This window comes from Sminthopsis crassicaudata, chromosome 4 (assembly GCF_048593235.1).
Source record: "Sminthopsis crassicaudata isolate SCR6 chromosome 4, ASM4859323v1, whole genome shotgun sequence".
In the NCBI taxonomy this organism is placed as follows: domain Eukaryota; kingdom Metazoa; phylum Chordata; class Mammalia; order Dasyuromorphia; family Dasyuridae; genus Sminthopsis; species Sminthopsis crassicaudata.
The window spans coordinates 290,488,257-290,501,542 of NC_133620.1; the positions used below are offsets into that span (position 1 = coordinate 290,488,257).

The following is a 13,286-nucleotide window of genomic DNA, read 5'->3' on the forward strand; positions in this document are numbered from 1 at the left end:
CAATCATTTTGGCTGTGGAAATAAAAAAACCTGTTTTATTTAAAAAAAAAAAAAATTTCAACAGATTTGTGGAGAGAGCCAGCTGCATCCAGAAAGAAAGGGACTGAATGTGGGTCACAACATAGTATTTTTACCTTTTTTGTTGCTTTTACTTCTAATTTTTTTTCCCATTTTCATCTGACTTTTTTCTATGCAGCATAATAAATGTGGAAATATGAGAAGAATGGTATAGTTTTAACCTACATTGAATTATTTGCTATCTAAAAGAGGGAAGAGGAGAGTGAGAAAAATTTGGAACACAAGGTTTTGCAAAGGTGAATGTTGAAAACTATCTTTGCATGTATTTTAAAAATTAAAAAGCTATTATTACAAAAAATATTTTGGAACTCAAAGGAGAGATTAATAAAATAGAAACTAAGAAAAGTATTGAACTAATAAATAAAATTAAAAGTTGATTTTAAGGGGAAAACAACAACAACAAAATAGATAAATCTTTGGTTAATTTGAGCAGAAAAAGGAAAGAAAAAAACCAAATCACCAGTATCAAAAAATGTAAAGGATGAACATATTACCACCAATGAAAAAAGAAATTAAAGCAATAATTAGAAGCTATTTTGCCCAACTGTATGGAAACAAGCCTGATCCCACACAACTGATCCCACAGAACCTTGCTCAAACATCTCAACTCAGCTTGGGGAGAGTGGGGTTCAGGCCCTAAGGTCAGCATTCCCTGAGCCCTGGCACCTGAAACGATCATTAAAGGGAGATCCTGGCATGAGTCACCCCAGCCTTCAACAGGTTCTGTCCAGCAACTGCCTGGGAAGAAATTGGGTGTTCCTGGTACCACCTTATTAGTTCACCTTCAAGTATGAGAGTGTACAGCCCCTTCTTTGGGGTCTTTCTCAACTCCCCTTAATTTGTAAGATTGCCAGTGTTCTTGAAACCATCAGAATAAGCAAGGTCATCAGCCCTGAGAAATGAACCCATTTTTAGGATGTATACTTCCTAAATAAGGAACATATTTATTAAGAATTTATAAGTTTGTTTAATGATGATGCTTTGTAACATATAAAACATGTTAAAACAAAATCTCCTGTGTGTGTAAATCCTGGTAAAGTTTTAAAAATAATGTATCTAGCCCTAAACTGTAATTTATAGAATTCACTGTTAGAGATAATAGAGATAAAATCTCTTGGGACTGTAATTGATATTCTTTTGAACTTTGAATTTGGGTATGATTGCCTGATGGAGCATTAAGTCAATAACCTACCTTTTGAGAGAAATGCAATAAGTTACTCAAAGAGATGTCTTCCTAAACTGTCAGAGGTAGACATCTTGTCTGAGCATGAGCTGGAAGGACAAGCTTAGTCTCTGTCAAGGTTGGCTCTTTCTGACTCAGTTTCCCAGTTCTGTTTTTCCCACCTGATTATTCCTGAGTCTGGCTATGAGGTAGAATTGTTACTGTATGATTGGTTGTCAAACAAAACTAAGGATGTTTTATTCTGTCATGTATGTATTCTCAAGCTGAAGCCTGAAGGACCTATTTTATAGCCAATTCCTATCATCAGAATAAGTGATTAGTAAAAGCCATGAGCACAAGGGACACTCAGTGGTTTTCTACTTTAAATCTTTTTGTCTTTTTCTTTTTGCCTTTGAAGGCATAGAAAAAAGTCAGATGAAAATGGAAAAAAAAAATAATAAAAGCAACAAAAAAAGTTGCCAATTAACATAGTCATGTCCATTACTTGGAGGTAGCTCAGGGCTTTTGTGACAGCTCCCACATATTTGGACAGACCCTGGCTATCCAGTATGTAGATGATATCTTGATCTGTAGCCCAAGGAGAGGCTGCAGCCATAAAAGACCTTGAATTTCTGACCTCCTGAAGTAATAGTAAACTATCAGTCTTTTGAATATTTGGGCCTTGAATTAACTCCCACCTCCTGTTCTCTCACAGTGAAGAGAAAGCAGACAATTTGACCACTCCTTAAATCTTTTTCAAAATAACAGCTGCCTACATTCCTGGACGTGGCGGGATTTTGTAGACTATGGACACCTAATTTGGTTATTGTCAAGGTCTCTATGATTCTATTCAAGGACCTGATATCCTTCCCCTCCATTAGGGCTTAAGCTTTTAAGATTGTGAAAACTAAACTAATCTCTGTCCTATCTAAAGCCTTTTACTCTGTATATTAATGAAAGGAGGAACTGAGTTAAGACCTCCTTTGGGTCATTCCTACTTTGGTGAGTAAATATCATTGGATAAGTACACCAAAGAATCAGTAAAGGGAATAACACAATAGTTAGATGCCACTAGCAAAATATCATGGGAAAATAATATGACCCTAGAAAAGCTATTGGCAGGAAGAAGAGGAACATGTGTTACAACTGGAAGCAATTTCACTACTAGTATAGCCAATCAGAAGAATTAGCAGAGAATGCAGAGATTAATTATCCATCATATGCAAGATCTGTGCAAGGGTTAATAGACTTTTATTTTGAAGTGGGATGTAAAAATTAGCCAAATCTGAGGGGTTTGAAAAGAATATGAAAATCAAATTTTTTAAAAGAAAAAAAGGAGGGCAGCTAGGTGGCACAGTGGTAGAGCACCAGTCCTGAAATCAGGAGGACACCAGTTGAAATCTGATCTCAGACACAACTCTTGCTGGCTGTGTGACCCTGGGTAAGTCACTTAACTACAATTGCCTCAGTAAAAATAAGGAATAATCAAAGGTGTAGTTTTCTACAGAAGTAGTCTTCTTTCAAATGAATGTAAGTTCCTTGGGGGCAGAGACTGGCTATGTAATGAGTGGTGGAGATTTGTATTACTTCTGTAACAACCAATTAATGGGGAATTGGGAGAAGTACTTTCCTTCATGATAGGAAATAAAATGCTACCTTTGAAGTTTCAAAAGTGTTGTCTATTCATCTAGGCACCAATGTAAAATAAATCTTTACTACGTTCATCAGTGAATCTATAGAGTTCTTAAGATATTTTGTTTCTTACATTGTAGAATGTACAACATAGATTGTAGAGAACTATTCATTACTTTAACACAAATGTTAAAACATAAAAAAAAAGTTCACAGAGAAAAAAATTACATGGATGATATATGATCTACACATTTGAAAGCTGATATATTGAAAATATGTTGGTAAAGTTAAAGAGCTTAGAAAAAGTGGATTAGTTATTGCAGCAGAAGATAAAAAGAAATACTCCCATAAATTATTTAGATTATCAGATATATGACACACGTATGAATGTGAGAGCACCAAAATTTAATTTGATGGAAGTGACTATTTTGAATGATTTTTAAAAATTAGTAGAATAAATTCAGTAGATCAGACCTAGATTGGATATTACCACCAATCAAATGGCACCTCTTTAAGATATTCTAAGGGGTTCATCTGCATTACATTCCCCTAGGGAATGGACTCCAAATGTAGTGAAATGTATTCAATTGAGAATTTTTTACAAAGTCAAATGACAGAAAGGATTCAGGAATGGTGTGATGTTGAGGTCTCTATACTTTTTACTATAGGATTACCAAAAGGCATTATACATCAAAAGGATATTATATTAGAATGGGTGCATTTACCACAAGTTAAGAATAGAGCTTGTCATACTTATACAGTATTGGTGGCCAATTCTTCATAAGGCTATTGGGAGACTAGTGCTTTCATAGGAAGAGATCCTGATACCATTTATATACATTATACCTCACAACAAACAGTTATATGTCTTCTCCTGACAAAAATTACAAAGAGCAATTTATACTCTGAATAATTTGAAATTTGATGATAAAGGACTGTCTTCAACTATAAAATCTAAAGTCGAAACAAAAGACCCAAAAATTAAGATCCTGAAACAAATTATTAAACATTATGATAAACTGGAAACTGTAATGGACCCTCAAAAGGTCATGTGGCAGGACAAGAATAAAGAATGGCATGGTCCAGACCCTGTACTAACCTGGGGAAAGGGTTATGTGTGTGTATCCACAGGTATAGAGGAGCACTGGATCCCAATAAGGAAAACTGGGATCATGGATGCCAGCAAAGATTTCACAGGGCCCTCAACAGAGAAGACAAAGATTCTTCAAAAAAGTTGCAGCTCTTTAATTAAATCATGGCAACAAAAATAGTTTTCAATGTGTATGGACTAGATGTTTTTTCATCTTTGGACTTGGAGACTTGAAGGGATAGATGTCCCTCTTAGATATACTGACCGAATGGGACACCATTCATCATAATAGGTATAAAACATAATCTGTTTATCATAAGTATCTGGGGTTTTTTGACCTATTAAGATTGTGATACACATCAATGTCATCATTCTAAGTTTAAAGATAAGGAATACACTGAAACACTTGTATCATGTCATAGTACCATGTTCTATCCATCTGATTCTCATATAAGTGCTTTTTCACAATATGTCACCAATAACAGTGTAGCAATAAAGGATTTGGATAAATAGATTATAGCTGTTGGGGGACAGACAGTGCAACTGATTCCTATCTCTCTTACAGCACAAGTATGTTAGGGAAAGATCATGTGTTTTTAGTGGATCACATTGTGAACCAATCACAATTACGTATAGGACTGGAATATTCAATTTTACTTTTTATTTTGTAAAGTTTGGCAATATATAGGACATGAAATTACTGGTTAAGTTTTTATATTAACAAGGCCAAAATAGGATATGACTGTGGTAAAAGCAAAAGGATGGTTTTGAACTCCTGGGGATGAGGTACTTGATAGATTGGAAGAACATATGGATCAATTAATGGTAGGAACAAAAAGATGTATTTCATGTGTGGGTATTGGGAATTATATTACTCGTTGAAGCCATTCTGTCATCCACAGTATTAACTATGGCTGTATCTAACACACAAAACTCAAGTCAGGCAAATGCATGCAGTATATGACCTTATGAAAAATGTGTCTGAAGGACTCAGAATACAGTTGAAAGTAGATAAAGAGATTTATAGTGCTCTTCATACAATTGTAGGGTAAGGATGTGGCATATTTGGAATTACTACAAAAATTACAATACCTTTTATTTTACACCAAAGAAATATAATGAAACTCATATGGAATAAGAACTGATAAGAGCTCAGTTGAATGGGCTCATACCAGATAATGTTACTTTGGAATTATCTAGATTGGCGCAATTGATGTCTGATATTTGATTTGGAAGGTGATGCTCAAATGCGGCCTGATGTGATATTTGACAAGATCTTGAATTTCTTTTAGAAAGCAGACCCTTGGGGTACTGTGAAAAATTTACTCACTCCAATAGGAACTAGTCTTGTTGGATGTTTAGTTGTTATAATTGCTTTTATAGTAATTTAAAAATGTACTCTGACTACTTTTAGGGAACATTTGTCACATTGGAGCTCAAAGACATAGACTTCAAAAACAAAAAAGGAGATTTGTGAGGGGTTGCCAACTCTCAGGTATCTTTGGATTACCACATGGAATGCAATTCAGGTAAACTGAGGGCATTGCTGTAAAGGTTGAACAGATGACACTTGGGAGGAAGGAGCCCCAGCCCTGTGGACAACAAGATGGCATTGAGCAGAAGGAGCCTTGTTCTCTGAGATGGGAATGAGACAGGAGTGAGAGTCCCTGGTAGTTTGGTACGCTTGGCTTAGAGAGCTCTTGCTATGCTGACGTAACTAAGGCTTTAAGCCTGCTGGTAGAAGCTGGAATAAATGGAGTTTGCATCATCTTGGCTCCCTGTCTTGATCTCCTAATTATTAGGCCTTGAGTTTCTGCTGGTCAGAATAGGCCTCACTTATCTGTAAGCAAGGGGCCCTAGGGGGCCCTAACAATCTCTGTACTTTATTTTTTATCTATGATTTCTCCCCACTCCTCCCTGATCCTATCCTACAAACAAAACATCTCCCCAACTATTTATCAAAACTATACTTGTCTATAAAAATCGCTCCTTTTCAGAGTATGGCACAAAATCATAATTCGAGACTTTTGTTAATAAAAGTACCTTTTGGCAGGGAAAATGCTACACTGTGATTATTCACAATCTTTTCACTTCATCTTTGCTCTCCTGAACCTTGTCACATGACTCCATCATTAATAGGATTAATAGGAACAGGATGCATTTATTTTAGCAATTCCTGAGAATAAGCTGGTTTAGGGTTAACCATCAGCAACATCCACTGAGCTGAGGGTTAGTGATACACAGAATTTATAACAGGTCAATTCTCTCTGCCCCGAGGGTCTTTGATACCTCCCTGCTAAATATATAGATACTGATTTAGTCTCTCTGATCTCAGCTGGGTGAACTCTCTACTATTGACCCAATAACATCTTTATAATAATATGGCCAATGAGTAAAGCAATTCCCTCTTACAGGCTTGGATCAAACTTGAATACTCAGGACTATAGGGTCCCAGAAGTATTTTTATTCTTTGCTTAAAACACAATTGTTTCCTCTTGGTGTCATTCATTGTCTTCATCCAATGGTCAGTCCTAAAATTTTTTCAAATTGATTAATATGCCTCATTTACCCTTGTGATTACACTAGTCTAATAGACTAGTCTATTCCTTCTATATTTACATTAATGGGATTGTGGGGGACCTTACGTAAATCACTTTAAAGGGCTGTATGTTGTTATTTCTGTCTCCGTAGAATTAGATCACAGAGAGCAGATGCAACAAGAAAACTTCTCTCCCCCCTCCCCCATCAATTACCACTAATCCAAGTAGTGCTGAGCCAGCGTCTCCATCCCATTCAGGTGGATCTACACAGCGGTTAGGCTTTCCCGGCTGGATGGCAGAGCAGGAGGAGGGTGATAGGGATGAGAGGAATGTGTCCTCGGCATTGCCCGGGTCCCGCCCCTCCCAGATTCCTTTCCTCGAGCCCCTGACAGGGCCTTGTCACTTTTCTGGCTCCCTTCCTGGGGGCGCTGATGTCAGAGGCTGCCTACAAGTTGTGGCCATACCCTGGGCAAACTGCTGGGACTGGCTGCTTGGAAACCCCAAAAAGAGGAGGAACTGGAGCTGCAATCATTGAATGCTCCTTCCTCGCAACCCAGGTGAGAAACTTGCAAGCAGAGATTTAAATAATTTGCCCAAGATTATACTACGGATAAGCGTCTGGGGCAGGCCTTGAATTCAGGTTTTCCTGATTCTGTCCGCTGCAATACGGGTCGGCCTCAGACGATCTAGTTCACCTCCCATTTTATAAAGAGGAGCACTAAAGGGAAACCGAGCTGCCTAAAGGAAACTAAAGCAGGACTGGAACTCAGGACTCCAGCGCTCCTCCGTTGCTAGGACACCCAAGATGAGGGAAAGTGCCAGAATGTGGGAAGGGGGACCCTCCGGTGCCCCATTCTAGTTAACCCTTTCTCCTCCTCCAGAAACCAGGCCACGCTCTAGGAACAGCCATGGATCTCCTCCAGGCTCCCCTCTCAGCCCAATAAACTGAGGGTCAGTGAGAAGCGTCGGCCTCCACTTCTTTTCCTTTCCCTCCCCTTTTCGGTCGAGACTGCCCCATCCCCACTACGCTGGAAGAAAACCTAACGCCCTTTTAAAAGCCTCGTTCTCTCCGAGGCGCCAGGACGCCCCTCACCTCCCTCCCCAACCACAAACCCAGAGTGCTAGGGTCCGCCGGCCGTTCCCCCCGAGCCCCTCGGATCCCCAGACTGAGGGAAGCGTCCGAGCAGAGCGGCTCCGCGCAACACCCCGCTAGGTGAGAGGGGCGCGCCTCCGCACACCCCTGGAGGCCGCCATCTTGCCGTACGGCGGACCAGTCCCCGCGCCAGGATTGTGGACCGGCTCTTTATTCAGTTGCCACGGTGCCCTTTGAGTGCAGTGACGCTGAGAGTAGGCGTTCAATACTTCGGCGGCCCTAAGGTTCGAGGCTGGTATTATTTACATACATAAGACTTCTGATTGGTGGAGGAAACGATTACTTACGTGCACACATTCCGTACACATAAAATTAATCCCGGCTCGTAGAAGCCGCAGCCCCTGGGCCGATTCCCGGTGGCTGCTAGACAGAGGCGGTCTGGAAGGTCAGGGTGGCCGGGGCACGCATCAAATGCAGAGTCAAGGTTAGATCTCGACATAAGCCTTGAGAGAAACTTTCTCTTTGTAATTCCCCCAGTCCTCCTTGGGATTCCAGAGCGGACCCAGGATAGCCTACCGTATATCCCAATAAGATGGGCAGTTCCTCCCCAGCATGGATGGAAACATCCACTAATTTCATTTCCCGGCCCCTCCCCCGCACTGTGGCGCTCGCCAGACTGACTAGGGAGCGCTACGGACAAACGCCAGAGGAAACAAGCCGAGGGGACGCCGTCTCTGGGGGGTAAAGCAGGGGTCCGTCTCGTGACCACTCATTTGGCAAGTCCCCAAAGGTATATATTCCTCCCTGCTCCGTCCCGAACTACACTGGCTTCCCTCCGTCATAACAGATGCCGTACGGCAACATGGCCTCCTCCTGTTCCCTCAGGGACTTCCGAGTCTCCCGGCCTCAGAGAGGCCCTTCCACCCCAAGTACTCGGCCGGATGGGGCCAATGCAATCACCGGGAGACTCGCCGTCCGCCTCCCGTAGAAGGGCCGAGCAGGTATCTGGCGGGCCTTCACTTCCTACATTCCCGGGGCCAACTCTTTGGGGTCGGATGGCAGCGTCTAGGGACGTGGTGGGGAGGGGCTGAGGCATGATCGCTTCCGTTTCTGCGCAGTGTCTGCTGCGGGAGGGGGGCGAAGAGTGTAAGAGGGAGGAGAGCTGAGGTGACTGAGCGGGGGGTAAGGGGGAGGGGGGGAGGGACGGACAGCGACGGTGGAGGCGGCAGCCGCGGCGTAGGGACTGTTTCTGAGGTGGGGGCCGCACGGGGCGGGCGGGAGGAGGGAAGAGTCTGAGGGGAGGACCCGGTGACAAGGCTGGGGTGGGGAGAGGGGGATAGCAGCCGGAGACCCTCCCTTGAGGAAGGGAACGCGCGCGCGCGCTTGTGTGTGTGTGTGTGTGTGTGTGTGTGTGTGTGTGTGTGTGCACGCGCGTGTGTATGTGTGTGCGTGTGTGTGTGTGTGTGTGTCTGTGCGTGCTCGAGAATGGGGGGGGGAAGTCCTTCGGAAGGCACGGAGACGGGGTTCGGCTGGGGGCTTGTGGAATCTGTCGAGGGGGCCGTGAGTGGGGGCCATAAGGAGAGGCGAAATTGGGGGGCAGGTTCCGGAGAGGAAGTGTCTGCTGGGGTCATGCTCAGGGAAAGCCCCGGGTCATGTGCGCTGCTGACAGCCCCGAAGAGGGGGGAGGGCAGACGAGATGTGGAGAAGAGGGACTCGGTTTGTTAATGGGTGAGAGGGCCGTGGGCAGGAATGGCAGCCGTGGTGGTGGCTGTGACAGTCTTTTTAGAAAGACTAAGATACAGGGAGCTGGGAGTAGAGAAGATGGGACCGGAAGTGAAGAGCAGAGGACTGAGGAAGGGAGCCAGATGGGTGGGACTTGAGGGTTTTGAGGTGGGGAGGAGTATGTTGGGGGCCTCGGAGAAAACTTGTGGAGTAAGCCTTGTCTCAGAGGACAAGGCCTCAGATGACAGGGAGGTCAGACAGATAGGTCCTTGGGGAGGAAGGGGAAGCAGGCATCAGCTGAGTAACATGAGACTGATGCTGGAAAGTGTGAGATTGGGGGGAGGGGGTGTCCTGGAGGGGCTGTCTCTGAGGCCCCATCCCCCCCAGCAGGATTCCTGAAATCCCCAACACCCCCACCAGGGGCTTCACTCCCCCCCATGGCTGTCGCTAACAGCATTATCGTGCTGGATGATGATGAGGAGGATGAAGCAGCTGCCCAGCCAGGGCCTTCCTCTCCACCTCCAAATCGGGTCCAACCTCTGGCAGCAGCCTCTGATTCCCTCCAGTCCAGTGGGGAAGGCAGCAGCAGCAGTAGTGGGGGCAGCAAGAAATGCTACCAGCTGGAGAACGAAAAGCTGTTTGAAGAGGTGAGCCTAAGGGGAGGATTCCTATGCCTCTGGGAGGGGGAACCAAAGACGCCATCCTTAGTCAGATTCTCCCCACTAACCCCATGTTTTTGTCTTTCTCAACCTTGTTCCTGGACTTCCTCCTCCCCTACCCAGTTTCTTGATCTATGTAAGAAGCAAACTGGAGAACACCCTGAGGTCGTGCCATTCCTCTGTAATCGAAGACAACGCGCTCGCCCTACGTTCCTGGCCTCAGCTGAGCTCCGAAACGTGCTCTCTAGAGTCCTTTCCCGTGCCCAAACTCGTCCTACCAAGCTCTACGTCTACATTAATGAGCTTTGTACTCTACTTAAAGCCCATTCAATCAAGAGGAAGGTGCCCCTGACCCCTGCTTCCACATCCACTGAGCCCCCTGGGGATGCTCCCTCTGCTAATTCTTCCTCTAACCCTGCCCCTACTGAAGAAACTGCTTCTGGCTCCTCACGACCCAGAGGTTCACGGAGACAGATCCAGCGCTTAGAGCAACTGCTGGCGTTGTATGTGGGAGAGATAAAACGACTACAGGAAAAGGAGCTGGATCTATCTGAGTTAGATGACCCGGACTCTGCATATTTGCAGGAAGGCCGGCTGAAACGTAAGCTACTAGGACTCTTTGGGCGTCTATGTGAGTTAAAATCATGTAGCTCACTGACAGGCCGTGTGACTGAGCAAAGGATACCCTACCGGGGCACTCGATACCCAGAGGTCAATCGCCGTGTAGAGCGTCTCATCAATAGACCTGGCCCAGACACTTTTCCTGACTATGGGGATGTCCTTCGGGCTGTGGAAAAGGCAGCCACCAGACATGGCCTCTGCCTCCCAAGGCGACAGCTTCAGCTCCTTGCTCAGGATGCCTTTCGAGATGTTGGCACCAAGTTACAGGAGCGGCGTCATCTTGATCTCGTCTACAACTTTGGCTGTCACCTCACAGATGACTATAGGCCAGGTACATGGAGGGGGCCACACACTAGACCTGTGGGGAGGGTGTTATTCTTTAGGCTTTGGAACTTTGAGTTCTGGTTGCATGTCTTCACACTGCATACCTCCCTCCCACTTCAGGCATTGACCCTGCATTGTCAGATCCTGTCCTGGCCCGTAGGCTTCGGGAGAATAGAAGCTTGGCACTCAGTAGGCTGGATGAAGTGATCTCCAAATATGCAATGATGCAAGATGAGAGTGAGGAGGGTGAGAGACAAAGAAGAAGAGCCCGGTTTTCCCAAGGGAATTCCCCTCACAATGAAGACCTTACAACAGCATCCACAGACTTGGGAGAGGTATGGAGGCAAGATAGAGGATGTTAATGTTATCAGATATTCCTGGAGGGTGGAATCCTGCCCAGGCCTTATACTAGATCTTTGGGGATGAGAGTGACTAGTTTTAAGTGAAATACTCAGGAGAATGAAGATTTGGGAGAATGGTTTCATTAGAGGCCTTCCCTCTCTTGCAGGGTCCTAGTGGGAAAAAGTCCACATCCTGCCCCACTGTCTCCAAAATTGATACAGATGAGGATGAGGATGAAGAGGAGGAGGAGGAGGAAGAGGAAGAGGAAGAAGATGATGAAGATGAAGATGAGGAACTCACAGATTCAGAGGAAGAGATGGAAGAGAGGCAGGAGGGCCTAAGGGAGGAAGATGAGCCAGGTATTATGTGAGGAGGAGGGACTTTATTATTCTTGCCAAGTTGTTTTCTATCTCCATATTCAGTATCCCATCTTCCCTGTCCATTTTCTTCTTATTCCTCCAAACAGGAGGCAGGGTTAGTGTGAAAAGTGATATATTAATTAAAGTGATTAACCATCACTTTCTATACTAACCGTCTCCTGTTTATTTTTTACAACTTCCAGGTAAGAATTATGTAGCTTCTCAGTCTCCATCTCAAAGGACTCCTGAGCAAGAGCTGGAGCCTGAACAGGGGAGCAATAGTAGCAGCTCTTCAGTGGAAGAAGATGAAGCAGGAATGTCAGGGTCATACTCCCTACCTCAAAGGAAAAAAACTGTTCCCAGTTGCCTTGAAAATGAAGACAATGGGGAACAGCTCCTATCAGAAGAGTTGTCCCAGGATGTTGAAAGCCCAGCCTCCCAACTATTTGAATTGATGATTGAAGCCTTACCCTTGGACACAGTCCCCTCTCCTGAGGACAGGAATCTCCATTCTCCCAAGAAGTGCCCAGTACTTCCCCTCCCCAACAGCCTCCTGGAGAATGGGGCAGCCACTGTTACCTCTACTTCCTTCAATGGTGGAGTGTCTCCTAATACATTGAGGGTTCCTAGTCCCCCTCTCAAGAAGTCTCGGAAGGAAGACATGGCAGAAACAGAACTAATTGGGTGCAGGTAACATGGATAGGAGTAATGGGGTGGGGGTGTTTTTTTGTCTATGAAGTATTTTAGAGTATAACTGACATGGGGTTTGGGAAATGGGTTTTTTTCAAGAAGTATTAATACTTAATTCCTGTTTCCCCAGCTGCATTGAGGTGCAAGCTGCAGATGAAAGAGAGAATGGGAAGAGGTGTCACTTCCCCAGTGCCCCCTTCCCTTTGGTTTCTTCCCTGCTTCCAGTTGCTGACTCTTCCACACGAGCAGATTCGCCCAGCCATGGCTTGGTCACCAGTTCTAGGTGTAGCCCTCCACCATCCAGGCTCCCTAGACCACAAACTTCCAGGCCTGCAGTCCGCAAGGTCAGAAATGGGGGTTAGGGAGGGATGCTGGTCTTTTTCGCCATTTTTGTCCATCTGTTCTCATTGTTCTGTTTTGCTAGCCTGTCTACCACTTATTATTTCGTCTTTTTTTTTTTAGCTGTTTTCCTCATTTGTAAAATGAGGAATATTGAGCTCAATGACTTTCAGATCTGAGTCTATGATCCTTTGACCCTTTGAAGCTTCCCTCCCATATGTTACTGTCTTCTCCAACCTCTTCCCAATTCTTTTTCCTCTCCCCCAGATGAGTGTGGCAACACAATGTGATCCCGAAGAGATCATCATCCTCTCAGACTCTGACTAGCTGTCTGGCTTTCCCTGCCCTCACTTCCCACGGTTTTAATTTTTGGGGGGGCTTGGGGGGGAGGGGGAAGCTGAGCTGTACCCTTTTTGTTGGTGTTTTAAAAATAATAAAAACTTTAAATGTTTATAAAAATGAAACTAAATAAAAGTTCTTTTCTTACGGTAATCTATTCTCATTTCCAAATTTCATCTACCTCCTTCTCCCCTTTCTCAAACCCACCCCATAATTTAATGATACTCAATCCTTGCACGAGAGGAATATCCTCCTTCAGAGCCCAGTATAAAGGGAGCTAAAGTCTTTTGCTTACT

The 13,286-nt window shown here is 44.4% G+C and overlaps 1 protein-coding gene across 7 annotated transcripts; it reads left to right on the plus strand.

Moving 5' to 3' along the window:
* Positions 1-6,929: 6,929 nt before the first annotated feature.
* On the plus strand, positions 6,930-13,143 carry DAXX (death domain associated protein). Of its 7 annotated transcripts, none has more exons than XM_074311396.1 (9): positions 6,930-7,453; positions 8,481-8,596; positions 9,738-9,964; positions 10,100-10,928; positions 11,042-11,256; positions 11,430-11,622; positions 11,826-12,312; positions 12,443-12,656; positions 12,919-13,143. In XM_074311396.1, the coding sequence occupies exons 3-9, from the start codon at positions 9,755-9,757 to the stop codon at positions 12,976-12,978; spliced, it is 2,208 nt and encodes a 735-aa protein (XP_074167497.1). In that variant the 5' UTR covers positions 6,930-7,453; positions 8,481-8,596; positions 9,738-9,754; the 3' UTR covers positions 12,979-13,143. The 7 variants fall into 7 exon arrangements, with proteins under 7 accessions (XP_074167497.1, XP_074167494.1, XP_074167496.1 ...); XM_074311393.1 differs by lacking the exon at positions 6,930-7,453 and adding an exon at positions 7,950-8,079 and having other exon boundaries at positions 9,708-9,964; XM_074311395.1 differs by lacking the exon at positions 6,930-7,453 and adding an exon at positions 7,950-8,079.
* The last annotated feature ends 143 nt before the right edge of the window (positions 13,144-13,286 follow it).